Here is a 24,753-nt window from a genome sequence, read left to right on the forward strand (position 1 = left end):
TTTGGTATCTAGTTTTCTTGTGTTTTTGAGGGGAGGGGGACTACCAATTGAGCCATCCATCTCCAATGTTTGAAGTTTCCAAACATTATCAGGGCCCAATTTCATAGAGCTGCTAAGCACAACAAATTGCTCAGCATGAAATGTCTTCCTTGATAAAAACCGGACTTTTGCTTCGTTACTGTATTCAGCTGTTGTTTGCTCCTCCTAAAAATCACGTGGATATTTTGTTGGTAATCCTGTTTTTATCAAAAGCCCATTTCACACGAGAGCAATTTAGCAAGGGTCCCTTGCTAATTGTAGCATGTTGTAAGATTTTACAAAATGCACCTCGTGTGAAGGGACAATAATTATTGGAGTGTCAAGGGTCTCTTGTCAAACCAAAAAAATAATGCTTAGCAACATTTTTATGGTAAGCAAATTGTTGTGCTTAGCAGATCTATGGAATTCAGCCCATTTTGTTTTGTTGTTAAGGGGAGTCAGCCAGAACCCGATTGGAAGACAGTCATCCCATGTAGCTATAATGATCACACCTGTTTTACTATAAAACCCACCAAGTTCCCTTGTCCTCTGTCACTTTTTTCTTGTAGCTCTAAAGAAAAAATACTTGACTCAGTTAAATGCACCCACCACGCACTTGCCTAATTTGAATAAAAACTCGTTAGCCTAATCCTCTGATCTAGGCTAAGTACCAAGACGTTATAAAGAAACACTTTTGTTTTGGTCCATTCAAGACATCTCGTTAATCCCCTCATTCTTCAAAGAAGGACTTGGCCAGACTACAGGTTTTGGAAATCAGTAAATGTGTTTGTCAAGCAAACTGTTACGATTTCTATGCAACTCGCTGTTCTCAACAATAATGAGCTGGGCGAAACAATCATGCGCCCAGACTACATTGAGGTTATAGGGCCAGGCTGGACATGGCTCTAAAACTTGTCTGCTAAAACAAAACTCGCTCTTTCTGTCTTCTACCCAGAAAAACAAAGCAAATTAACTGTACATTTATTCTACATACAGCAAAAAAAAACCAGCTAAAACAGAAGTAGTGCTTTTAGCTTTAATTCTGACCACAGTGTAAATAGTGTGTGTGACATAATTATAATAGTAAAAGTCAAAAGTCGCCACGGAGTAAAACTTTCATGGAGACCACGAATGAAACTGCCGACATTGATGTTGAGCTCGAGTGACCAGAGGCTCCAGGGAAAGAGGCCCAGCTTTCTCTTGAAGATAGCTGTAGCAAATACCTCACACCAGGGCTTATTTCTCTGTTGAGCTTCCAGTTGCTTGCTTCGTCAGGTTGGCTTCGTGATGACAGTGGAAAGACATTTTGATAGGCTTAAGACTGAAAACCGTGCCCATACCACCAGAGAAGACGAGCTCAGCCCGCGGGACTACCAGAGCTACAACGCACACAGCCCGGCGGGACCAGAGAGCCGCTACACGGCCCAGCCAAGAGACAGATGAATGCGTGCCGCTGCAATGCAGTCTACAAATCTGAAAGGTAAAGAGCCTTAATATTTTCGAATTCCACTGTCTTTCTTTACTTTTAAAAGTAAATTCACCTTTTCAAGATAGCTCATTGAAAATGTGTCTAATTTACGACACTTGCTCTTTTACCACTACTCTCAAAATAAAAATTTATTACCTCATTAATGTTTCGAATTCCCCTGTCTATCTAAAACTGAAAAAAATATCCTTTCACCAGTTTTCATTCATTATAATCAACATAATAAAACATGTATTTAGTTTACCTGTGGTGGGGGTTATGAAATAAAATAGTATTTTTAAATGTCATATAAATCTCATTTGAGTAAATTAAAATTTACTCAAATTTCCTTTTTGTAAAAATGAGTGAAATGATGGTGGCAGGAAACGAAAAGTTTCCAGAGAAGCACATGTTTTTCCGCGCACAGCTTCACCATTTAAGCCACGCCCACAACATGTCTGTTCTGTACCCACAACGTGGGCAGCTCTCTGCACGTTGGTCAATGTGAATTTAGTGAACGGACTTTTGGGCGCTCGTTCGCGGGTGTGATTGGTCGATACATACAAGGGGCGGTGAAAAAAAAAGTTTGGGCAAATTACATTATTATTTGCAGTGTTTTAGAAATTCAAATGGCCACACTGGCCCCGTCGTCATTCATTTTACAAAGATGCGCTAAAAATACATATATGTATCTTTTTTTTAAGGGGGGGGAATCCTGGTTCACATTTTATTTTATTTTTTACTTTCAAGTTTGACACCCACCCCCCCCCCCCCCAAAAAAAAAAAAAAAAAAAACTAAAAGTTAGCAAAACTTGCTTATTTTGACATCATTATTAAGTATTATTTTAGTATTTTCGGAAAAGTTTCCGTATGGCGCCACCACTTTTTCATTCGAAATAAAATAATATAGTATCTAATTTACCTGATTGATATATCCCTTTTTGTAAAAATGAGTGAAAAAGTGGTGGCGCCATACACTATTAATTTTTTTTATTGCTTTAAAATGGCACTTTCCTAGGCAAAATGCACAAAACCACGCAATGTATTATTTTGAGAAAAAAATCCAAGTACCACAAAGCTACATACACCGCAATGTTTTCAGTTTGATGTAAATTCCCCGCATTCCAAAAAGTAACACTTTGCCAAGCTGTATGCAAATCTCTTTGTTATGCAAATGAGACGATTCTGGTTTCTTTTCCTGAAATGCAATGCTCTTTTTGACAACAGGGGGAGCTAGCTACGTACGTACGTGTGGTTTTACATTGGTGCAGCTAGCGGACTGGACACACGGGGCTCGCGCACCTCCACATTTGCTCGCACACTAAAACAAAACACGCTCTTTCTGTAGTCTCCGTATTCGAAACTTAGTCAACTGTTCACCTTCTATAAAAAAAACATGTGATTTTGTCTTTGCAGCTGTGTTTTTGCTTCAATTTGTGTGATTTGCTTCAGTACGTCGCCACAGAGTTGAGAACTGAACTTTACGAAACTGCCGACATTGATGTTGAGCTCGAGTGACCAGAGGCTCCAGGGAAAGAGGCCAAGCTTTCTCTTGAAGATAGCTGTAGCAAATACCTCCACACCAGGATTATTTCTCTGTTGAGATTCCAGTTGCTTGCTTCGTCACGTTGGCTTCAATATCTCACTCTTGTAAGTTGGTTCCCCATGGCAACGGGAAGAAATACTGATTGGCGAAGACGGTACTGAACATTGTTCTACTGCGAGAGAAGACGCACTCAGCCCACGGGACCAGAGCAGACGCACCCAGCCCGTGGGGCAGAGCTACAGCAGCCCAGCCCAGCAAGGATGGCTGCTGCCGCTGCAGGAAGTCCACAGTACTGAAAGGTAAATACTCTATAGCCTAATATTGTTTGTAAATTACAGTAACATTGTCATAACAAATTAATCAATTTGTTTTCATTGACCACATTGGTGAGATAAGACATTGGTTTTCTGGAATTCTTTGTGAAAAACTGTGTATTCTTTGCAATGTTTAATCCAGGCATTTCCCAGTTTAAAATATATATCACATGGCAAGAAATTGCCCCACTTTTTGTTATACACAGTTTTTGAGCTTTTTTGCTATTATAAAAACATTTTACTTAAAAATGTTTGCCTGTAATGTTTGTTTCCAGTCAGTTTTGGAATGGTGACGTTTGCCTAAACCAAGACCACATTACCATTACATAGCATATTGAATTTAGGACAGGGTCCATGCAAATTGCATTGAATTTATACTAAAAAATCAACAGGTTTGTAATGTGTGGGTTACACCATTATTATTTAAAATAGCGATTCTCTTTCAAAGATGAAAAAATACCATCTATTTACAGCTCAAGGAAGCATAGCTAGTGCTCTGATTTCTCATCAACCATAATTGTCAAGATGAGACACTGGTCTTGCGGTGTTGAGAGGCATTTTCCTAATTTTTTTCGAAATTCATATGGCGGAATAGACTTTGTTCATCTGCTCTTCCTTTTTCCAAATTAGAAACCTAAATTTTCTATAATATTGATTTTGTATTATTTTGGCAGAAGTGCACTAATGTCTTCATCAGTTTGTGTGGATTGCTTCAGTACGTCACCCCAGAGTTGAGAGCTGAGCTTTGAGAAATTGAACATCGTTCCACTATTCAAGAGCAGACCCACCCCACCCCTGGGACCAGAGCAGACCCACCCCACCCCTGGGACCAGAGCAGACCCACCTAGCCCCTGGGACCAGAGCAGACCCACCCAGCCCCTGGGACAAGAGCAGACCCACCCAACCCCTGGGACAAGAGCAGACCCACCCGACCCCTGGGACAAGAGCAGACCCACCCAGCCCCTGGGACAAGAGCAGACCCACCCAGCCCCTGGGACCAGAGCAGACCCACCCAACCCCTGGGACCAAAGCAGACCCACCCAACCCCTGGGACAAGAGCAGACCCACCCAACCCCTGGGACCAGAGCAGACCCACCCAACCCCTGGGACCAGAGCAGACCCACCCAACCCCTGGGACCAGAGCAGACCCACCCAACCCCTGGGACCAGAGCAGACCCACCCAACCCCTGGGACCAGAGCAGACCCACCCAGCCCCTGGGACCAGAGCAGACCAACCCAACCCCTGGGACCAGAGAGACCAACCCAACCCCTGGGACAAGAGCAGACCAACCCAACCCCTGGGACCAGAGCAGACCCACCCAGCCCATGGGACAAGAGCAGACCCACCCAGCCCCTGGGACCAGAGCAGACCCACTCAGCCCCTGCGACCAGAGCAGACCCACCCCACCCCTGGGAACAGAGCAGACCAACCCAGCCCATGGGACAAGATCATATGCAGCCAGCCCGTGGGACCACACAGCAGTCGCTCCCAGCCCGTGGGGTGTAGAGCTGCAGCACCTCAGCCCAGCAAGGATTGCTGCTGCTGTAGGAAGTAAACAGTCCTTGAAGGTAAATACCTTGGCCTATTCTTGTTTGCAAATTCCTTTGTCCTAATAATTTCATCATTGACCATACTGTTGAGATGAGATATTGGTTTTGTTAAAAATTGAGCAATTTGAGCAATTTTTCCCCCCTTTTTTTACCCCCACAAATTATAAATTTTACCATCTTTAATATTATCAAACAAGTATAATTTTTGATAAATGACTGCTATAAATTGTTTCTTTTTTACATTCATTTTTGGAATGGTGATATTTGCTAACAAAGCATGAAAATAACCAATCACTTGACAACTCAAAACCACCCTAGGTAGTACTTCGACTTTTCACTGACCATGTATGATACAGATAAGACATTGGCCTTGCAGGAAATAAACACAAATGTTTAGGGAAAATACTTCATCTTTGCAGTATTTAGAGGTATTTTAAAATCATATGACCAAATAGACCCCCTAGTTCACCCACTTTTTCTGTCTTCAAATTAGAACCCTAATAAACTGTGAATTATTTTCTATAACAATAGGTGGTTTTTGCTTTATTTTGGCAGCAGTGTAAATGGCTCCAGTGTGTGCTTCAGTACATCGCCACAGAGTTGAGAACTGAACTTTACAGACATTGATGTTGAGCTCGAGTGACCAGAGGCTCCGGGGAATCTTATTTCTCTGTTGAGCGTCCAGTTACTTGCTTCGTCATGCTGGCTTCAATATCTCAACATCTCAAGTTGAATCCTGTGACAGAGGGAGGACTTTCTTTTCAAGAAGAAAACATTGTAGGCGTAGACGGTACTGAACACTGCCACCTGCAGTCGGACCCAACCTGCAGGCCCAGAGCTAGACACCAGGCCATCACAAGGATGGCTGCAATGAAGTCCACAAACCTAAAAGGTACTAGACCGGGGGGCCTCGTGATGTTTTGGAATTTCATTTTCAGAAACATGGGTGGATCCTATTAGCTATACAGCAGTTAAAGAAACACGTTGCCTTTGATTCGGACAAGTTGGTCTATGAAAAGCGTTTGAAACCGTTTGTTGTGAAATGCATATGGTTAGAAAGATGTTTTAAAAGTAGGATACAATGATCCACACAAGTATCACTCAAAATTGCACGGTTTTTATTTTACGTCGCGAACTAACATGGTCGGCCATTTATGGGAGTCAAATTTTGTACTCCCATAAATGGCCGACCGTGTTTGTCGACGACGTAAAACGAAAACCACGCAATTTCGAGGCATATTTGTGTGGATCATTGTATTCTACTTTTACAACATTTTCTTACCATATCAATTTTATACCAAACGGTTACAGAACGCTTTTCAAAGGCCAACGTGTTCCTTTAAAGATGTTGACAAAACAGGGAGACTGCCAACATTCGGCTAGGTAGATAGCTCAGTTGGTGCGGCAGCGGCACATAAACCAGAAGTCGTTGGTTCAAATCAAAGGGACTCCTAGGTGCTTGGATATCCATAAATGTGGTACTTGAACACTTGTAATCGATGGCCACAGTACTTATACTTGAGTACTGCGGGGTCACCCTAAAAGCAGCACTTGATACTATACTGAAGAGTACTTGACTAGTATACACATATTGACTGGCAATGAGGTAACTAGTATACGTCTATTCCCTCGAGGGACTTTTGAGTGACCAGAAGAAGGACCTTTTTCCCCGAAGCCGAAGGCTGAGGGAAGTAGGCCCCACTTCTGGTCACTCACAGGCCCGAGGGGGGATAGATGTAAACTAGTTTCCAAATTATGCCAGTCAATATGTGTTTTATAACACAGCTCGGTTTTAAATGTGAATTAAGAACAGAAATCTGAAAAAGAAAGGACATTTTGTAGTTGTTGTTTACGGTTCAATTCAAGAGAGCGCTGTGCCGGGCACTATTTTCAAAGACTAGTGCCCGCTCGGGAACTAGTTCCTGCAAACACGCGCTAGACTATATTAGTACATCCCACGCAACCGTGTTTTAGCAAACCAGAATGCAGAACAAGCAAGAGGTGTGTTATAATATAGTTTATGCATAAATCGTCTTGAAATAATGAGACTAGTTAAGTTAATTTGAGTCTGGCTTTGTTGCATTTGATACACTTCAAAACACTTCAAAGCTTAAATTTGTTGTAAATTTTCAGAAGACCGCAAGGCTTCTAGCTTTAAACTTTCACCGAACCAAAATAAAGTTACAATACCCAAGGTTTAAAGGGAAAGAACTTTCTGCAGAGTTTTACATCTAAACTAGATTATTTTGACTGAGCACTATGGACAAGGTGTATCTTTCATAGTTGTTGATACTTATATCTTTGACACTGAACAAAATTGAAAGATAACCACAAGACTCAACTCAAACTCAAAGTCGGTGCTAAACATCATTTCTCTCTCCTGTCTTATTCAAAATTATTTTTTCTCTTGCATATCTTTCAGATCTTTTCATTGACTCTGTCTGACCAGTGTAAGGTTTTCCCTAGTTGCAACACTCCACCCAGCGAGGATGGCCATGTGGAACCAGACATCAAAAGGTGAGTTGCTGTAATGAAGTTCATGAACCTAAAGTTATAAATCTCATCAAGTTTTTTTCTGGTAAATATTAATTCGTTTCAACACCCTGCTTATTCAATGTTGATGAAAATGAATGCCCCGTTGTATTATTCTTAACAGTTGGCCAGTTTAATTTAGCATTCACTGGTCAAATAAGGCCATTCAGATTCAGTAGTTGAGAAGATCTTTCAATTTTATAAAAGCCAGCAGCAAGATACTGAATTAATTACCATTCAACTTCGTCAATGAGCAAATAGTTTTCAAATGGATGCATTCAATTTTTTTTTTTTTTATGGTGTGCTTTCTGCTTCGAATTTTCCCATGAAAAGGCAGATATTCTGAGAATTCATTTCTATACAGGTCTACTCTAACATTTATATTATATATATGTATTTGTCTGTACTTGTTTTATGCCTCTAAAGAAGGGCCGGTTTGGATCGAAACCTAAGGCCATCTACCCTTTATTACAAATATGTATCTTTTATATTTATTGGTTTATTTCACATTAAACAAAAACTTCCAAAAAGGAATGACACCCGATGGGTTGAACTGCACTGGTTCATGTACAACATAAAAGTCTCCTTAAAAAATAACTAAAAGGTTAACCAGGTAAAACAAGCAATTGTAACGGGCAAGAACTAAAATTAAACAAAACACCTAACAATCAACCAGCACTTAACTAGAAGTTAACCAGTATGTCTCTAACTATAAGCGCATTTAAAAGAAATGATGGCTGCCCATGGTCATTTCCGAAGAAAGAGTAGTTTAGAGGCTGGGAACCTCTTAAAAAAACGGTGTTTCACTGAGAGGTTTCCTCAGGGTAAATAGGAAATAAATATAATTCATAAATACCTCAGAAAGTCACGTGGGTGTGTATTAACCTTTGTTTATGACCAGTAAAAAGTATTGAAACATTGACTTGACACGTGACCTTGCACCTGTGATTATAAGACAGTTTCTTCATTCCTATTGGTCGAGAGCAACGAACCGGGACAGTTGTGGCACATCACGCGATACGCATGACGCGCAGAGCATCCCCTTATGAGGAGTTGTTTACCCGAGGGCGGCGGAGGTCAATTACCATTTCATAGCTGGAGGGGTGTTATGTTGAAAGAAATCATTGAACAATTATAACTTTTGCATTTGTTTTACTTTTTGACGGAAAAGGTATTTATGAATGGGAATCAAAGTGTGTGGGTTGAATCGGTTTTCAACTAGTGGTTTAAACCCGCCGTTGCCTGGTTCTTGATAATTTACCTCGACTTGGTCTCCGTAAAATTATCAAGAACCAGGCCTCAGTGAGATTAAACCACTAGTTGAAAACCTCTTCACCACACTTTGATTCCCTTATTAACGCGAAATTAATCTTAAAAATAAATTTTGGGTTATTACTAAATTAGGGTTTTTATTTCTTCAATTCAGAGACAGAGAACGAGAAGAGAGAACATCTTTTGTGCTGAAGACTCTCGAGAGTCTGTGACCAGTAGATGGCAGTTTATTCTATGGATGTGTGGTTTGGGTGTGTTTTGTCTGTGGATCTGGACCTACGCCGGAGTCCTCGCTGGAGTCATCGCCGGATTCAGGTAAGGAAAACTTGACAAAATCCGACCTCCACTTTGAAGTTTGCGTGTGCGATTCATCTCTAAGATAAATTTTGATTTTTTACAATTATAAAAAAAAAACCTCCTGGGCAACTGGAAGTTAATGCAATCTAGTGAAGTTTTGAGAGACACAATGTGTTTTTTTTTTGTATGTGTTTTCACGTGATTCTTTTTATGGACTTGAATGTTATATTATCATTAAAACTATGAACTGCTTCAGTATTGGACTTTCTTAAAAGTAATCAAAATAGTTACATTTTTTAATGGTCCCTTTAGGGGATCCCCTCCCCCCCCCCCCTAATAATAAAAAAAAAGGAAAAACAAAACAAACCTGTGTTTTCACACAGTTTCTTAACTGGATTGAATTAGTATAATTCATTGGTCGAAAACCGCTTAAATTATTGGACTTTGTCAAAAGTAACGCAAAACAAAGTTACATTATAAAAAAAATGCTAGAGTGGAGGTCGGAACACGCAAGTTGACCTGAAGGTGTAAAAGACAAGAGTGTGAAGTCTGCGAATGGTAAGAGGAGATCTAACCCGTTCTCTTGCAGAGTCCCTCCCCTTTTGTAATGTCCCCGCCCCACTCTGCGATCTTGTTGGTGTTGTCCTTGCTAGTAGAGTTTTCAAGGTGTCTTCATCAGAGTTTCGTGGCATTTCTTAATGAGCATATTGGTCGAAGCCAATGATGCTTTTTAATTAGGGGACTGGTCTTACTGGACATTTCTGTTGGGTTGATTCTTCAAGTCATCAGTTGCCATGTTTATTAATAATTGTCATGATTTTATATTTCCAATAGGACAATGCTTATATAAACTTATACTTATAATTGTTTTCAGTAACTCTTCTAAAAGGATAAATGTAGCATTCCTTCCTAAACCCAATATGAGTTTTTAGAGTAATTTATGATTGAGTAATGTTTGATTTAGGAGTAGTACATACAAAATTTAGACTAGAGCTAATAAATATTGACCATCCTAATACCAGCATTCCGTCAATTCTGATAACGAATAAACAAAATAGCTGTAAACCCTGCCCTTAACATTATATGCTCTAATGACATTAACAAAAGGGGGAACCTGTTTAAAAAAGTGCAGATTTTAATTTTTTTTACTTCTACAATTTATTTGTCTGTGGGCGCTGCGATAATGGTAAATAGAAAGAAGTAATAAGAACTATAGTTCTTTTTGTCGTGAGCGCTGCGATAATAACGAGCGCTGCGATAATGGTAAATAGAAAGAAGTAATAAGAACTATAGTGCGATAATAATGCGCACTGCGATAATGGTAAATAGTAAGAAGTAATAAGAACTATAGTTCTTTTTGTCGTGAGTGCTGCGATAATAACGAGCACTGCGATAATGGTAAATAGTAAGAAGTAATAAGAACTATAGTTCTTTTTGTCGTGAGCGCTGCGATAATAATGAGCACTGCGATAATGGTAAATAGTAAGAAGTAATAAGAACTATAGTTCTTTTTGTTGTGAGTGCTTCAATAAAAATGCCTGCGATGAAAATGAGTGCAGCGATAACGAGCGCTGCGATAAAATGAGCGATGCATATAAAAACGAGCGCTGCAAAAATGGTAAGAAGAAATAGCAGTACAAGAACAAGAACAAAAGACTGAAGAAGAAAACTGAAAAGGGAGCAGATCCACCCTGAGGAAAAGACATCACCAATGTTTGGGTTTGTATGGCTGGTAAGCCAGTGTAGGCCTAGAGTATTGAAATTGTAAGCTTAGAGTCCTAACGCTCTCTATTAGCACGATCATTGGCTATGGGTAAAGTATAAGATGACTGGTGTAGTTCTTAGTCTTGGTTCTTAGATACTCAATCTTGAAGCAAAACTAACAGCTACCCAGTCATCAGTAAAGCCACAACTTGAGTAGATGATGAAGACTCTCCTTATGATGGTCAGGTGTTTGCAGCAATGGTTAAGTATAAGAGGTTAAGTATCAGGGTAGTGACCGAATAACAATCGCTTTCTTCACAGCCTTAACAAGCGTTTTCTTCACAGCCTTAACAAGCGTTTTTTCCACAGCCTTAACAAGCGTTTTTTCCACAGCCTTAACAAGCGTTTTTTCCACAGCCTTAACAAGCGTTTTTTCCACAGCCTTAACAAGCGTTTTTTCCACAGCCTTAACAAGCGTTTTTTCCACAGCCTTAACAAGTGTTTTTTCCACAGCCTTAACAAGCGTTTTTTCCACAGCCTTAACAAGCGTTTTTTCCACAGCCTTAACAAGCGTTTTTTCCACAGCCTTAACAAGCGTTTTCTTCACAGCTTTAACGAGCGTTTTCTTCACAGCCTTAACGAGCGTTTTTTCCACAGCTTTAACAAGCGTTTTCTTCACAGCCTTAACAAGCGTTTTTCCACAGCCTCTAACAAGCGTTTTTTCCACAGCCTCTAACAAGCGTTTTTTCCACAGCTTTAACAAGCGTTTTTTCCACAGCTTTTACAAGCGTTTTTTCCACAGCCTTAACAAGCGTTTTTTCCACAGCCTTAACAAGCGTTTTTTCCACAGCCTTAACAAGCGTTTTTTCCACAGCCTTAACAAGCGTTTTTTCCACAGCCTTAACAAGCGTTTTTTCCACAGCCTTAACAAGCGTTTTTTCCACAGCGTTTAACAAGCGTTTTTTCCACAGCCTCTAACAAGCGTTTTTTCCACAGCCTCTAACAAGCATTTTTTCCACAGACTTTTAACAAGCGTTTTTTCCACAGCCTCTAACAAGCGTTTTTTCCACAGCTTTAACAAGCGTTTTTTCCACAGCCTCTAACAAGCGTTTTTTCCACAGCCTCTAACAAGCGTTTTTTCCACAGCCTCTAACAAGCGTTTTTTCCACAGCCTCTGACAAGAGTTTTTTTCACAGACTCTGACAAGAGTTTTTTTCACAGCCTTAAGAAGTGTTTTTTCACAGCCTCTAACAAGCGTTTTTTCCACAGCCTCTAACAAGCGTTTTTTCCACAGCCTTAACAAGCGTTTTTTCCACAGCTTTAACAAGCGTTTTTTCCACAGCCTTAACAAGCGTTTTTTCCACAGCCTCTAACAAGCATTTTTTCCACAGCCTTAACAAGCGTTTTTTCCACAGACTCTGACAAGAGTTTTTTTCACAGCCTTAAGAAGTGTTTTTACACAGCCTTAACAAGCGTTTTTTCCACAGCCTCTTACAAGCGTTTTTTCCACAGCTTTAACAAGCGTTTTTTCCACAGCTTTAACAAGCATTTTTTCCACAGCCTTAACAAGCGTTTTTTCCACAGCCTTAACAAGCGTTTTTTCCACAGCCTTAACAAGCGTTTTTTCCACAGCTTTAACAAGCGTTTTTTCCACAGCTTTAACAACCGTTTTCTTCACAGCCTTAACAAGCGTTTTTTCCACAGCCTTAACAAGCGTTTTTTCCACAGCCTTAAGCGTTTTTTCCACAGCCTTAACAAGCGTTTTTTCCACAGCTTTAACAAGCGTTTTTTCCACAGCCTTAACAAGCGTTTTTTCCACAGCCTTAACAAGCGTTTTTTCCACAGCCTTAACAAGCGTTTTTTCCACAGCCTTAACAAGCGTTTTTTCCACAGCCTTAACCAGCGTTTTTTCCACAGCCTTAACAAGCGTTTTTTCCACAGCTTTAACAAGCGTTTTTTCCACAGCTTTAACAAGCGTTTTTTTCCACAGCTTTAACAAGCGTTTTTTTCACAGCCTTAACAAGCGTGTTTTCCACAGCTTTAACAAGCGTTTTTTCTACAGCCTTGACAAGCGTTTTTTCTACAGCCTTGACAAGCGTTTTTTCCACAGCCTTGACAAGCGTTTTTTCCACAGCTTTGACAAGCGTTTTTTCCACAGCTTTGACAAGCGTTTTTTCCACAGCCTTAACAAGCGTTTTCTTCACAGCCTTAACAAGCGTTTTCTTCACAGCCTTAACAAGCATTTTTTCCACAGCCTTATCAAGCATTTTTTCCACAGCCTTAACAAGCGTTTTTTCCACAGCCTCTAACAAGCGTTTTTTTCCACAGCCTTAACAAGCGTTTTTTCCACAGCCTTAACAAGCGTTTTTTCCACAGCCTTAACAAGCGTTTTTTCCACAGCCTTAACAAGCGTTTTCTTCACAGCCTTAACAAGCATTTTCTTCACAGCCTTAAGAAGCGTTTTTTCAACATCGTTGGAGGATACAGGGAGAGCTGTCTCTACTTGTAAAGCAGTGACAACAACCCATGGCCAGACCCCCAAACCTGTTTGGATGAGCATCTCTTAGAGTGAACAAGTGCAAAGAGTCCAACCAGACTGTTGGTAAGTTTGAAGCATAAAACAAATTGTTCAACTTGTCTTTTATTCAGAAGGTTCACCCAACAGTTATTGAAATGCAGCAAATCACTGTTGGAAGTGTGATTTCATCAATTTGGAAGGATACATTCGTTTTTATCTTTTGGCTTGCATAAAAAAATCATCACACAACAAACTTGGAGAAAACTTTTTTTAAACAAGCACGTCAAAGTGTAAAGGGGTAAAAAAAATAAGATATTTGTTTAATGTTGTTTGTAAATGTTCAAATTACTAGATGAAGACCTTTGCCAAATTTCATAGATCTGCTTAAGCACACAAAAAGTTAATAAGCACAACAGGTTGTGCTTATTTAATCAAACTGCCAGTCAACTACCATGTCACATGTATAATTTGTGACTAGTATCCTACTCATTGCTGCTAAGCAGACACTGTTCAACAATATTCTTGCTAAAGCAGCTTTATAAAATTGGGTCCTGATTGAAGCTGCAGGAATTTTTTCTTGAAAATGCAAGCATTCATCTCCAAAACAATTGATACTTGTATTAATAGAGTTTATCAAAAATAATCTGTCACAAAAACATTTATTTTCTACCAAAGATTGAGACAATGGCTTCTGGAGATAACCTAAACCCCAAGCTTGAGGCTACAATCAATGCTTTTTGGGACAGAGTTCCATCAACTAAAGAAAGGACTGTGTCAAGTCCAGCCAGACGACTCTAATACAGGTTACAAGTTTAACTTGACTGTTGAGGTGAGTAGGGATTTTTACTTTTTTTTTACCCATATACATGTACACCGATGTGTGTTAGCACTGTATTATACTCAGTTCTTTCTCGAGTTCTGTGTCAGAATCACAGGCATATTACTCGGGTGGGATTGGAACCCACGACCTTTGCAATTCTAGGCAGTGTCTTACCAACTAGACCACCGAGATTGCCTGGTAGCTAGAGGTAGTTCGAATTCTATGCAAGTAGGGATGTTGAGGATAACCAACGCTTGTTGAATCGTGTGCTATCAGCAGGGCCCAATTTCACAGCCCTGCTAAGCCCAAAAATTTGCTAAGCATGAAATTTCTTCCTTGATAAAAACAGGATTACCAACCAAATTTTAATTTGTTGCATATTGCTTGTTACTGGTATTTAGCTGTTGTTTGCTTATCCTGCAAATCGTGTGGAAATTTTGATGGTAATCTTGTTTTTATCGAGGAAGAAATTACATGCTTAGCAAATTTTTGTGCTTAGCACCTCTATGAAATTGGGCCCCGAAGGGCTATGTCAACCCTGACATATCGATAACTTTGGAAGGACAAAGAAAAAGTATGCAGCACTAAACCTGATTTACAATCCCCAAAACAAATATGTTAAGTGATGGCATGAACCAACCACTGACTTACAACAACTTAAGAACCAATTAACTCGCTGGAGCTGAAGTGGAATTTTCATGAACATGACAGCACGCATACTGAACTAATCCCAGGAACATCTGATTCTTGTATTCAAAAAGTTTATCCAATTAATCTTTTGAAAAACGTTTATTTTCAGATTGAGATGATACCCTTTGGGGTGGCATACACCCAATTTGGAGGCTACAATCAATGTTTTTTTTTTAATGAGTTACACCAACCAAGATAGGACTGTGTCAAGTCGACCCAGTGACTCTCGGAGGGTTTAACTGATGAGGTGAGTAGATAGGGATACTCATTTTGGTTTTTACCCATATACACCGATGTCTGTCAGTACTTTCCTGAACTCAGAGAACAAAATCACAGGCATGTTACCTCTGTGGGATTCGAACCCACAATTCTTGCAATTCGAGAGCAGTGTCATACCAAGACTACCGAGATTGCCTGGTAGCTAGAGGCAGTTTAAATCCTATGTGAGTAAGGGATGTTGAGGATAACCAACGCTTGTGAATCTGCTTGCCGCCATCTGAGAGACTATGCTAAGTCCGACATCGCAATAACTTTGGAAGGAAAGAGAAAATATGCAACACAAAATCTGATTAAGAATCCTCAAACAAAACTAATGAAGTTATAAAGACAGTTTTTATAACCAGCAGTCGAAATAACAATAAGTATCAGATACTCTGCAATATTAAATGAACACCAACAAACCACCAAAGAAAAACAACTGAAGAACTGGTTTGTCAAATCCATACGAATTGAAATCTTTCTTTAAAGCAAAAAAGTGGTTACCTCTTGCAATTAATCGATTAATTAAGAGATATGTAAATACACAGAGGTTAACTTTGTGCCTACTATCTTTCCCCCCAGTTGAGCAATCGCTGGTCGAATGCTCCCACCTGTTTGAATGAGCATCGTTTGAAAAAGGTGCAAAAAGACAACATACCGCTTGGTAAGTTCTACAAAAAATAATTCACAACTTTTCTTCGCGGAGCAGGATCATCCCATATTTTTGGCAATAGGTGCAAATGCTTCAGAATAACCAACTTTAAAGATTTCACTCACTCACTCCCTGAGTCGACCCAAGTTTTTGCGTTGCTGCATGTATATGTCGGGATTAATGTCTGACATGCCACACAACTCTATCCTTCATACAACTTATTATAGCTCATCCTTGTTGTTGACCCCTGCATCCCCGATCAGGGTCTTGAGCTTAGTCTTGTTGGGTCTTCTGGGACCGCGCCTGCTGTTGTGGGATCCCAAACAATGACTTAATTGGGAGCTTTCCATTGGTTAATTTGAAGATACGCTCAATCCCATCTTTTAATTTCAATAAACAAAGCACAAAACTAACTGGTGGAAAACTTCTTTAAAATATGAGTTGAAATTTTCAGATACTGATTATAATCAAAACACATAACAAGAAAACAAAACCTGAAATATTGTGTTGTCATGTTGTGTGTGCACGATCAAGGAATTTGAAGAACTGATTGGAGCTCGTTGATCTATTGTTTTAGAACTAACATTTGAGTATTTTAAGTTGCAGATATATGAAAGATTTAATGTTTTAGATTGCAATAAAACACCACACAACCAACTGGTGGAAAAATTTATTAAAATAAAATAGAAGCCAGTTTTTTTCAGAAATGAAAACACACACAAAAAAGAAGGGAAAAATGTGATGTTGTGTGTGTAAGTCTAAAGACAGGTAGAACTGTTAAGAGCTAGGGAGGGAACTTCTCATGGCATGTTTCAGACTTAAAACTTTTCCTCAGAATAACTGATTATTGTATTACAAAATTTATTAAAACTTTTTTTTCAACAGATTGAGATGATGCCCATACAACCAATCTTGATGCTGATCAATGCCACTGTCTGAAGGAGGACTGTGCCAAGTCAAGCCCAGTGAAACTCTGCTCAACTCTTGAAGTGACGTAGGATGTTGAGAATGAGCCTAACCATTGATATTGCACTGCATGCAACCCGCTGAAGGACTACGTCAAGTTTAGCAAGTCGACTCTCCGCTACAACTTGAACTTACTCGTAAGTACTTTTTGGAAGTACTTTTTGGAAGTACTTTTTGGAAGGTCCCATGGGGAAGAAAGACTGTGTCAAGTCTAGCCTTATAATGTCCTACGCTTAAACGGATGTAGGGATGCTGAACCAAAGTTTTCAGAGTGCACGTCATCAGCTGAAAGACTGCATCAAGTTTAACAAGTCTCCACGACAGATATTGATGCTTTGCTATTGCTATGGGAAGGTTGCTACAGAAGAAAGACTGTGTCAAGTCTAGCTAGATAATGTTCAAATGTTAAATGGACGAAAGGATGTTGAGCCTAACCAACGTTTTGTTGACTGCGTGCCATCAGCTGAAGGACTACATCAAGTCTCTCCACAACAAATTTAGTCAAGTCTCTCCATTACCACTTTGCATAGTGATGCTACATTTGTAACCAAAACTTTTTGGAAGGTCGGGAATAGAAGAAAGACTGTCAGGTCTAGCCTGATGATGTTCAACTGGAACAAACTTTTCTAAGATAGCGCCTTTTGTTTTACTACAATGAAGAGGAGGGGACCATCTTAGTCCTTATCCAAACTTGTAGCTGTGACTAATGGCTGCGGCTGTTGCTATGTCTTCATTTAAGGCTTTAATACATGTTGGCATGGCAATCAAGCCACATCCACAGCCACAACCTCAGTGATGGCCTTAGTTTGTTGTTTACTCAATAGGCTTTTCTTGAAGCCGTCAAACTTCAATCACATTATTGTACAATGCATGGAAAACAAAATTCATTACATTTGAGTACATCACCATTGGATGTTAATGGTTTCAGAGTAGCTAGGACTACAACTTTTAAGATGATGTAGTTTTTGTATTTAGAAGCGAAGAATGAATCAGTTTAGGGTAGGATACATTCAAATTCTGTGTAATTGATACGCGTCATTTGTGAAGTATTTTATGCTTGTTAAGACCGTTTTGACTACAAATAACTAAAGTAAAAACATTGACAATTATTGAACCATGACTGGGATTTTGACAAAATTTTATTTCAATTCACCAAACTTTGCTCAAACATGCTAGAAATCGTGGCAAAAAACGCTCAGGTTTAGTCATACTATTATTATTGTCGAACAAACTGATGTAAATAATTAATTTGATGAAGGCCTGATGGCAATCCTATGACAAAATTATGATGTTAATGTTTTCAACTATCTAAGTATTTTTAGTAAATAAATTTAATTTTGTGAGATTAAACTAATTGAAATTATTCTAGGCCCTTCATCTATCCTAATGAGGCAAACTTTACACATTGGTTAACAAGTATAACATTCAAAGTAGTGTGTGAAAAGTGTACACATTGAGTGCAAAATAGACAGAATGCATGTCTTAGTGAAATACGCGTCGAACAGGGCCAATTTTTATAGAGTTCCTGACATACAAAGTATTGCTAAGCATAATTTTGCTGGCCACTTTGTGTGCTTATTTTCATGCAGCTCTATCATTTGGCACAGACTATGTTGTGATGTCATGAAAAACCATGGCAACAAGCACAACACCAGAGGGCTCGGATTCACAAAGAGCTAAAGATAATAGTTTAAGTCTGAGTTACTTGGCAACCTGTGATGCCACAATACAAATCACCATGGTGATTATTGACAACTTGTCTGTAGGTGAATCTTGGTGTTTTGTGAAACCGAACTCTGTAGGCCCTACGTCTCACCCGAACAATGACTAACGCTAACACACCACACTTTAACTTAACCAAAAGCACTAAAACCATAACAAATATCACTCACAATATAATAATTTAATTATTAACACCTCACCCTCGGCACCAACCACTACCCATGCAATGCGCGATTTGAATTAAATAGAAAAGTGTCATTTTATGAAAATTTGCATTTTGTCTACATGCGGTCAAGTACAACTTTGTGGGTGGGTGGAAAATGAATAAATATTGTCAATTGTTTTTAGTGTTTATTCATCTTAAATTAGTTTAATATGATGCTGTAGCAAAGCCTGTAAGTAAGCATAAGTTTGCACTAAATGTATTTATTTTGTTATTTGAATTATTGAAAACAATTGTTATATGTATGATTAGGAACTTTCACGACAGTCAACGACAATTAAGTAAATCGGCCAATAATTAAAATAAAAAATAGAATTGGCAATTGCAAACTGCTCGATCACCATGCAAAAGGACTTAATTGCAATTGATTTTTAATGACCTGACGCTTCAAACTTAAAAAAAAATTTCTTGTAAATTCGTTGTACTTTTTTAAACCTAGTAGACTTATATAAAGTATTTGAAGGGGTGACACAAATATTGTCTGACATGTATGCAAAAAGAAATTTCATGCTAAGCAACTTTTTGTGCTCAGCAGCTCCATGGAATTGAGCCCATGTGTGAGTGAGTAACAACAAAATAATGTGTTATTCTGACCTTTTCCAATTAAGGGTGAATCCAGAAATGTTCACAAATTCCTGGCTGTTCCATGTTTTCATTGTTTAATTAAATCCTTATTTTAAAAAAAACCTTTTTGATTGTGTTGTGTTTCTGTATACATTTCCCCTTGTGATGTAAAACTAATTACATTTATTTAAATTTCCATAAATATAAATTTTAATATTTTTGAAAACAATCTAATAAATGTTTAGATCCTGCTTTCGAATCGTATTTTAAGACACAAACTTATCAGCAGGAACATCTATAACATTATTTGTGTTTCAACTACAATTGTATTTGCAGAATGATGCGATGAATATAGAAACAATGCCAGTAGATAACAAACTGCTTATCTTAAACGTGCGTTGCTATAATATTTTATCTTTTTTCCTTATTGATTTAAATGCAGTGGACACTATTGATAATTACTCAAAATAATCCAAGTATAAAACCTTACTTGGTAATGAGCAATGGAGAGCTGCTGTTGATAGTATAAAACGTTGTGAGCAAAGGCTTCCTCTGAAGTAACGTGGTTTTTGAGAAAGAAGTAATTTGTCTCTTAAAAATTTTGAATTGAATTGCGAGACCTCGCAATTTCGACGACCAATTAAGTTTTGTTATTTTATGCATATGTTGATATACACCAAGTGAGAAGACTGGTCTTTGATAATTACCAAAGGTGTCCAGTGCCTTGAAGGCAACATAGCATTTACGTGTAACGAGGATCTACAAAACAATGCATCTCCCTAAGTATGTCAGAAGTCGTTATACAATTACCACAGAACTATGTGTTTAAGGCGTTACGGCATTACAGTTATTAACTTTAAAATCAAACCTCTAAAAACTATTATAATATTTACGAAATAAAATGCAATGAATTTGCACGACTTGTAATTCACTTCATATCAAGCCCTCACGTTGTGTCAGTGATTTGTCGCTTGTAGTTACCACTTCTTTTTTAGGGTGAACAAATTTCAACGGGAAATTCTTTCACCATTACCTCACAGAGACTGAGTATTGCAGGCGTGTCTATCGGTATGTCTACAAAGATGTAGCGCGCCCTCACCGGCGGGTCACATTTAAACTCGATAATGCCACCACGTGGTGCAGCCTGTTCAGCCGTCACTGGTTCCCCGCATATGGTGTTGTTGGTCACGATGGGGTCTATCCCTGCTCTAGCAACGGCATCAGTCAAACGCTCGCCTATACATCCAAATAGAAATACTGATTTAGGCAATTCAGTTTCTTTTGAGAGTTTTTAAAGCGGAAAAAACAAGCCCCAGTCGTGTGTCGATTTAGAAATAATAACAATGACTTACTGCAACAGTAGATCCTATTGATGATTGTAATCGTCCTGATGCAATGCCCACCCTCAAGATCAACTCTCCACCAAGGGTCGATCTCGTTTACTGTTAGCAAAGAATAAAAACAACCACCAAACCTCAGATTCAATTTAAAGCGTGCAAGTATCGTACCTCGTCGAAATATCTTCGAAGATATCCGAACTATGCTAATACGTGAAAAGGTTATCCACCTTATGTTGTAAAGAAATACAACATTAACATATTAAAATGTCAGCATGTGCTCACATTGGCCCTCACTGCATGGTTAAAGTCGAATTAGAAAGCTATAACGAGATATACAAGTTGTGTATATAGGCCTACCCGTCAATCGTACTCATCATTCGTTCACAAACAAAATAAATCGTATTTCATGAAGAAAATGAGGTTGTATGTGAGCGTGAATTGACTGTCCTAGTTTGTTTTAAGTACAACATCAATGAAGACGCGGGAAAAATCGAAACCATGGATGGTCTTTGTTTTCCCCATGTACAAACATGGGTATGTGTTCGGGGGTTTTTTTTGTGGGGGAGACACCTTTACTTACTTGTGTGTGTGCAATCTCCCCTTAGTGTTGCTATCACACCTTTGCCGTCTACAGCCTTGTCAGATGAGAATTGAACACTGTGCGTCGAACTTTGCTCAGTTGGTTTGCCAATAATGGAGAAATCCACTGAACAGAACAAACCCATTTCTTTTAGATCGGCAATTAATTTTGACGATACAATACATTACTCTCATGGCATTGTCAATGAAAAATCGTTTTACTTGAATTTTTTTTTATTAAAAAATATAAATACTTAGTTTTTGATAGAATTCTTTCCCTGTACAGCAGTATTGTGTCAAAAGACCTTTACAGATACATTTAACAGCGTAATTGAAACCTAGACCGCTATATAGGTTAGATTGTTGTATTGTTTACTTGCACATTAATCACCAGACAGAAGACAGTCTAAATTAGTATTTAAACCACCGTAGGCCAAGAGTAAAATATAAAAACTATCGTTACTTTTAATAGGGACAAAGGAGTGTCAAAGGAGACAACACCAACCTGGACAATCCCAGAAGATGGTTGTTTCCCTCTCAATGCCGCTAATTGATGCCCGATCTTTGGTATCATCATAAACTGAGGGAAAAGGCCAAGTTGAAATATCATTTGATTCAAATTGACATAATCATCTGTCACATCAAAACTAACACTTTCCAAATTAACACATTCAGACATAAAACCTTGAAGCATAACGCCTGTGCCCTTGAGCGTAGCCGTTTTTGGTATGCGAAACATTCATTCGACTCGCGCGAGTAGAGTAGTGTCCCCTTCCAGTTTTGGGGGGAACGCAGCTCATGGAAGCGGTCAGAGCAAAGAAGGCCTAATAATGACAAGGCTGCCTTGACTAAGGCAAATTAACCATTTTGCTTTGCAATAAATTTGAAGGTTAGTGCATTCTGTTCTGCCGGCCATGGTCATAGTGGATGATACCCATTCTAATATCCTTTCGGATTGTGAATGGGGTAACCCTGTTGTAAACCCAGGAGTAACCGGAGTTGCTGGCAATGTTCCCCTATGGACAGTTGCTTGGTCCGCGGAAGAAGACCAGGGACCAAGTAATTTTCCACAAATTTGATTTCGAGACCTCAGATTTAGAACTTGAGGTCTCGAAATCAACCATCTAAACGCACACAACTTCGTGTGACAAGGGTGTTTTTTCTTTCATAGTTATCTCGCAGCTCTGACGACCATTCGAGCTCAAATTTTCACAGGTTAGTTATTTTATGCATATGTTGAGATACACCAACTGTGAAGGCTAGTCTTTGACAATTACCACTAGTGTCCACTGCCTTTAAAGCACAGTGAGTCATACCATGGAGGTAGATGGTCATACAACACGGGTTATTATTCTTAAAATTTAATTTGCAGTGTATTTCTTCGGTTTTAAAGTTTGATCGCCATGAACTTATTGTGGGTGATAATGCGGTGTATACTTTTGCCACAATATAAACCATGTTACATACCTTTAAGATAACATTGACAACCGAAAATGTCACGCAGTCTGACGATTATCTTATCCAGATACAAGGGCGCCCCCTGTTGGCATGATGCATTTTGAGCAGTCATTCCGCCGAGTACAGTTACATACTCGCATGGATCTTCGTACGGTAAGACCCAGCGGTGTGGATTGTTAGAGTTGAGATCATACTTCAAACCGTTGTGGCAAGCGTGTTGGGACGAGACTAGAGTAACACCTGAAATGCAACATTCCATGCTCTTATAGACTCTTCCAGTACTTCACATCCTACGGCGATGATTGTTTTTAAGGAGGTCATTATAATATTGGTGTGCTCCTTACCATTGGATTGTGTCATCCCAGAAAGTGAAACGATTTCACTGGAACGAGAATTTACCTGTCCCTTTTAGGAGCTCCGCTGAATGCACGCGACAATATGAATATTACTTATTAAATTTTGATGATGATTTTCCTTAGACTCCATCTGGGTAATTACAGAAAACTATTCGTGGGATGCTCGTTTGTGGTTGTAAAATACAAATTGGCTCAGGTTTGGTAGCAAAGTACGCAAACTTTAAAAACAAAACTTACATTAAATTTTTGTTTTACAATAAAATATTGCAAGAAATTACTCAGTTTATAATTTGCTTTTGTCATGTTGCATGCAGTGCATTAATGGCTACGTCCCTAATCGTTTGCACCGTCAACGGAAATCTGTCGCGTCTTGCCGTCGTCGCATTGTCACATATACTGAAGGGACCATCGTTTGGCCACTAACTGGTAATATTATAGGATAACTGGAAACCAGTCCTAAGAATACGATTTTGAGGTCCCGATATGAAGCATCTGAAACAAACAACTTCGCATGGCAGGGGTGTTTTTTCTTCCATTATTATCTCGCAACTTCGACGAACAATATTGAGTTCAAGGTTTGTTGTTTTTATGGATTAAAATGTTGAGATACACCAAGTGAGAAGACTGGTCTTTGTCAGTTACCAAAAGTGTCTGCTGCCTTTAAAAAGCAAAAGTAATGATGAAACTATCAAACGTAATTTTCAACGCTACGCCTAGTCAACGCCAAATGGAATTAACAACATGATTTGTAAGTTAATGGGTATTTGTTTGGCCATTTCAACAATGTTTTTGTAAAAAGCCGTATCCAGCAGGCATCTTTGATTTGTACATTTTCATCCATATTTGAGGACCCAACTAAAACAATTTGTACTAGTTAACAGTTTTAATATACTTATTTCTAACCTTTCCAAGACACACGAAGAGAAAATACAAAATTGTTCCTGACATATTAAAGTCAAATTTGGGAAGAAATAAAGGTATAATTATCTATCATTACTCGTGACCAAAGTGAAGTTTATAAATTACGAATCCATCTGTCACATGCACCGACATTTCACAATTTGTTTTTGTTTCCCAACAAATCAACAAAATATCGACTTCTCTTAAAGGCACTGGTCCGACACTATTAATTACTCAAAATAATTGTTAGAATAAAAACTTACTTGGTAAGGAGCAATATAGAGCTGATAGTATAAAACATTGCGAGAAACGGCTCCCTCTGAAGTAAACGTAGTTTCCAAGACAAAGTAATTTTCCTCAAATTTTTTAAAACTGAATTCGAGGCCTCGGCTGAGGTCTTGAATTCAAGCATCTGAAGGCACACAACTTGTGCGATTGAGGTCAAATTGTCACATTTTTTGTGTGTGATTTTGAGATACACCAATAATTGAGAAGACTGGTCTTTGACACTTACCAAATGTGTCCAGTGTCTTTAAAACTGACACTAATATCGGTTTGAAATAATGTCCATGTACATACCTGACAGTGCAGACACCAACAGAAAAGCAAGCGTAGCCTCATCCATTGTTTCACTAAACACCATCACAGCTTTTTAGTGACAAAAAGCTTCAGTGCGTTTTACCGAGTATGTTTTTAACGATCGTTAATTAATTGAAATGTTCTTGTTGAGTATCTACCAAGAGATATACCCTCCTTTTACAAGGGGAGGTACTAGAATTTAACAAAACGGGGTTGGTTTAACCAGCGACAAAAGCTGTGTTGCTTTACTTTGACACCAGTCTGAATTCAGAGAATGAAAGTGAATGTCCATTCCCTGTATAGAGCTTATTATTATTTCATGTAGAGATCATAACCAAAGTATTTTGACCTTCTTATTCATGACTGCGCAATGCTCAATACTTTAACTAGGCAAAGAGCATTACGTTTAAAGTGGCTGATATTTAACCA

The 24,753-nt window shown here is 38.8% G+C and overlaps 2 protein-coding genes and 2 long non-coding RNA genes across 4 annotated transcripts; 3 read left to right on the plus strand and 1 right to left on the minus strand.

The window, feature by feature from the left end:
• The first annotated feature begins 3,289 nt into the window (after window positions 1–3,289).
• On the plus strand, window positions 3,290–4,850 carry LOC117294674 (acidic proline-rich protein PRP25-like). Its single transcript, XM_033777181.1, has 2 exons — window positions 3,290–3,318; window positions 4,121–4,850. Exons 1-2 carry the CDS (start codon window positions 3,290–3,292, stop codon window positions 4,848–4,850), a joined length of 759 nt encoding a protein of 252 aa, XP_033633072.1.
• A 609-nt stretch (window positions 4,851–5,459) lies between these two features.
• On the plus strand, window positions 5,460–9,085 carry LOC117294372. The gene is made up of 3 exons (XR_004519520.1): window positions 5,460–5,786; window positions 7,317–7,411; window positions 8,853–9,085. It is a non-coding gene; the product is annotated as an uncharacterized LOC117294372 (long non-coding RNA).
• A 4,108-nt stretch (window positions 9,086–13,193) lies between these two features.
• Window positions 13,194–16,765, plus strand: LOC117295074. Its single transcript, XR_004519627.1, has 5 exons — window positions 13,194–13,301; window positions 13,893–14,046; window positions 14,837–14,974; window positions 15,568–15,649; window positions 16,523–16,765. It is a non-coding gene; the product is annotated as an uncharacterized LOC117295074 (long non-coding RNA).
• Window positions 16,766–19,840: 3,075 nt separating this feature from the next.
• LOC117294675 (fucolectin-like) lies at window positions 19,841–22,748 on the minus strand. Its single transcript, XM_033777183.1, has 5 exons — window positions 22,499–22,748; window positions 21,537–21,611; window positions 21,033–21,158; window positions 20,465–20,554; window positions 19,841–20,348 (listed from the first exon to the last, which is right to left on the minus strand). Exons 1-5 carry the CDS (start codon window positions 22,746–22,748, stop codon window positions 20,104–20,106), a joined length of 786 nt encoding a protein of 261 aa, XP_033633074.1. The 3' UTR covers window positions 19,841–20,103.
• Window positions 22,749–24,753: the final 2,005 nt, after the last annotated feature.

Source organism: Asterias rubens, chromosome 9 (assembly GCF_902459465.1).
Source record: "Asterias rubens chromosome 9, eAstRub1.3, whole genome shotgun sequence".
Taxonomy (NCBI): Eukaryota; Metazoa; Echinodermata; class Asteroidea; order Forcipulatida; family Asteriidae; genus Asterias; species Asterias rubens.

Bases quoted from the DNA above. Each gene is read 5' to 3' on its own strand.
- LOC117294674 (XM_033777181.1), top strand. From the start codon at position 3,290: ATGGCTGCTGCCGCTGCAGGAAGTCCACA. The intron at 3,319-4,120 runs GTACTGAAAGGT...CCACTATTCAAG, and splicing joins GCCGCTGCAGGAAGTCCACA to AGCAGACCCACCCCACCCCT.
- LOC117294675 (XM_033777183.1), bottom strand. From the start codon at position 22,748: ATGGAATGTTGCATTTCAGGTGTTACTCTAGTCTCGTCCCAACACGCT. The intron at 21,612-22,498 runs GTATGTAACATG...CTTTTCCCTCAG, and splicing joins TTGTCAATGTTATCTTAAAG to TTTATGATGATACCAAAGAT. The intron at 20,349-20,464 runs GTAAGTCATTGT...TTGGATGTATAG, and splicing joins CAATAGGATCTACTGTTGCA to GCGAGCGTTTGACTGATGCC.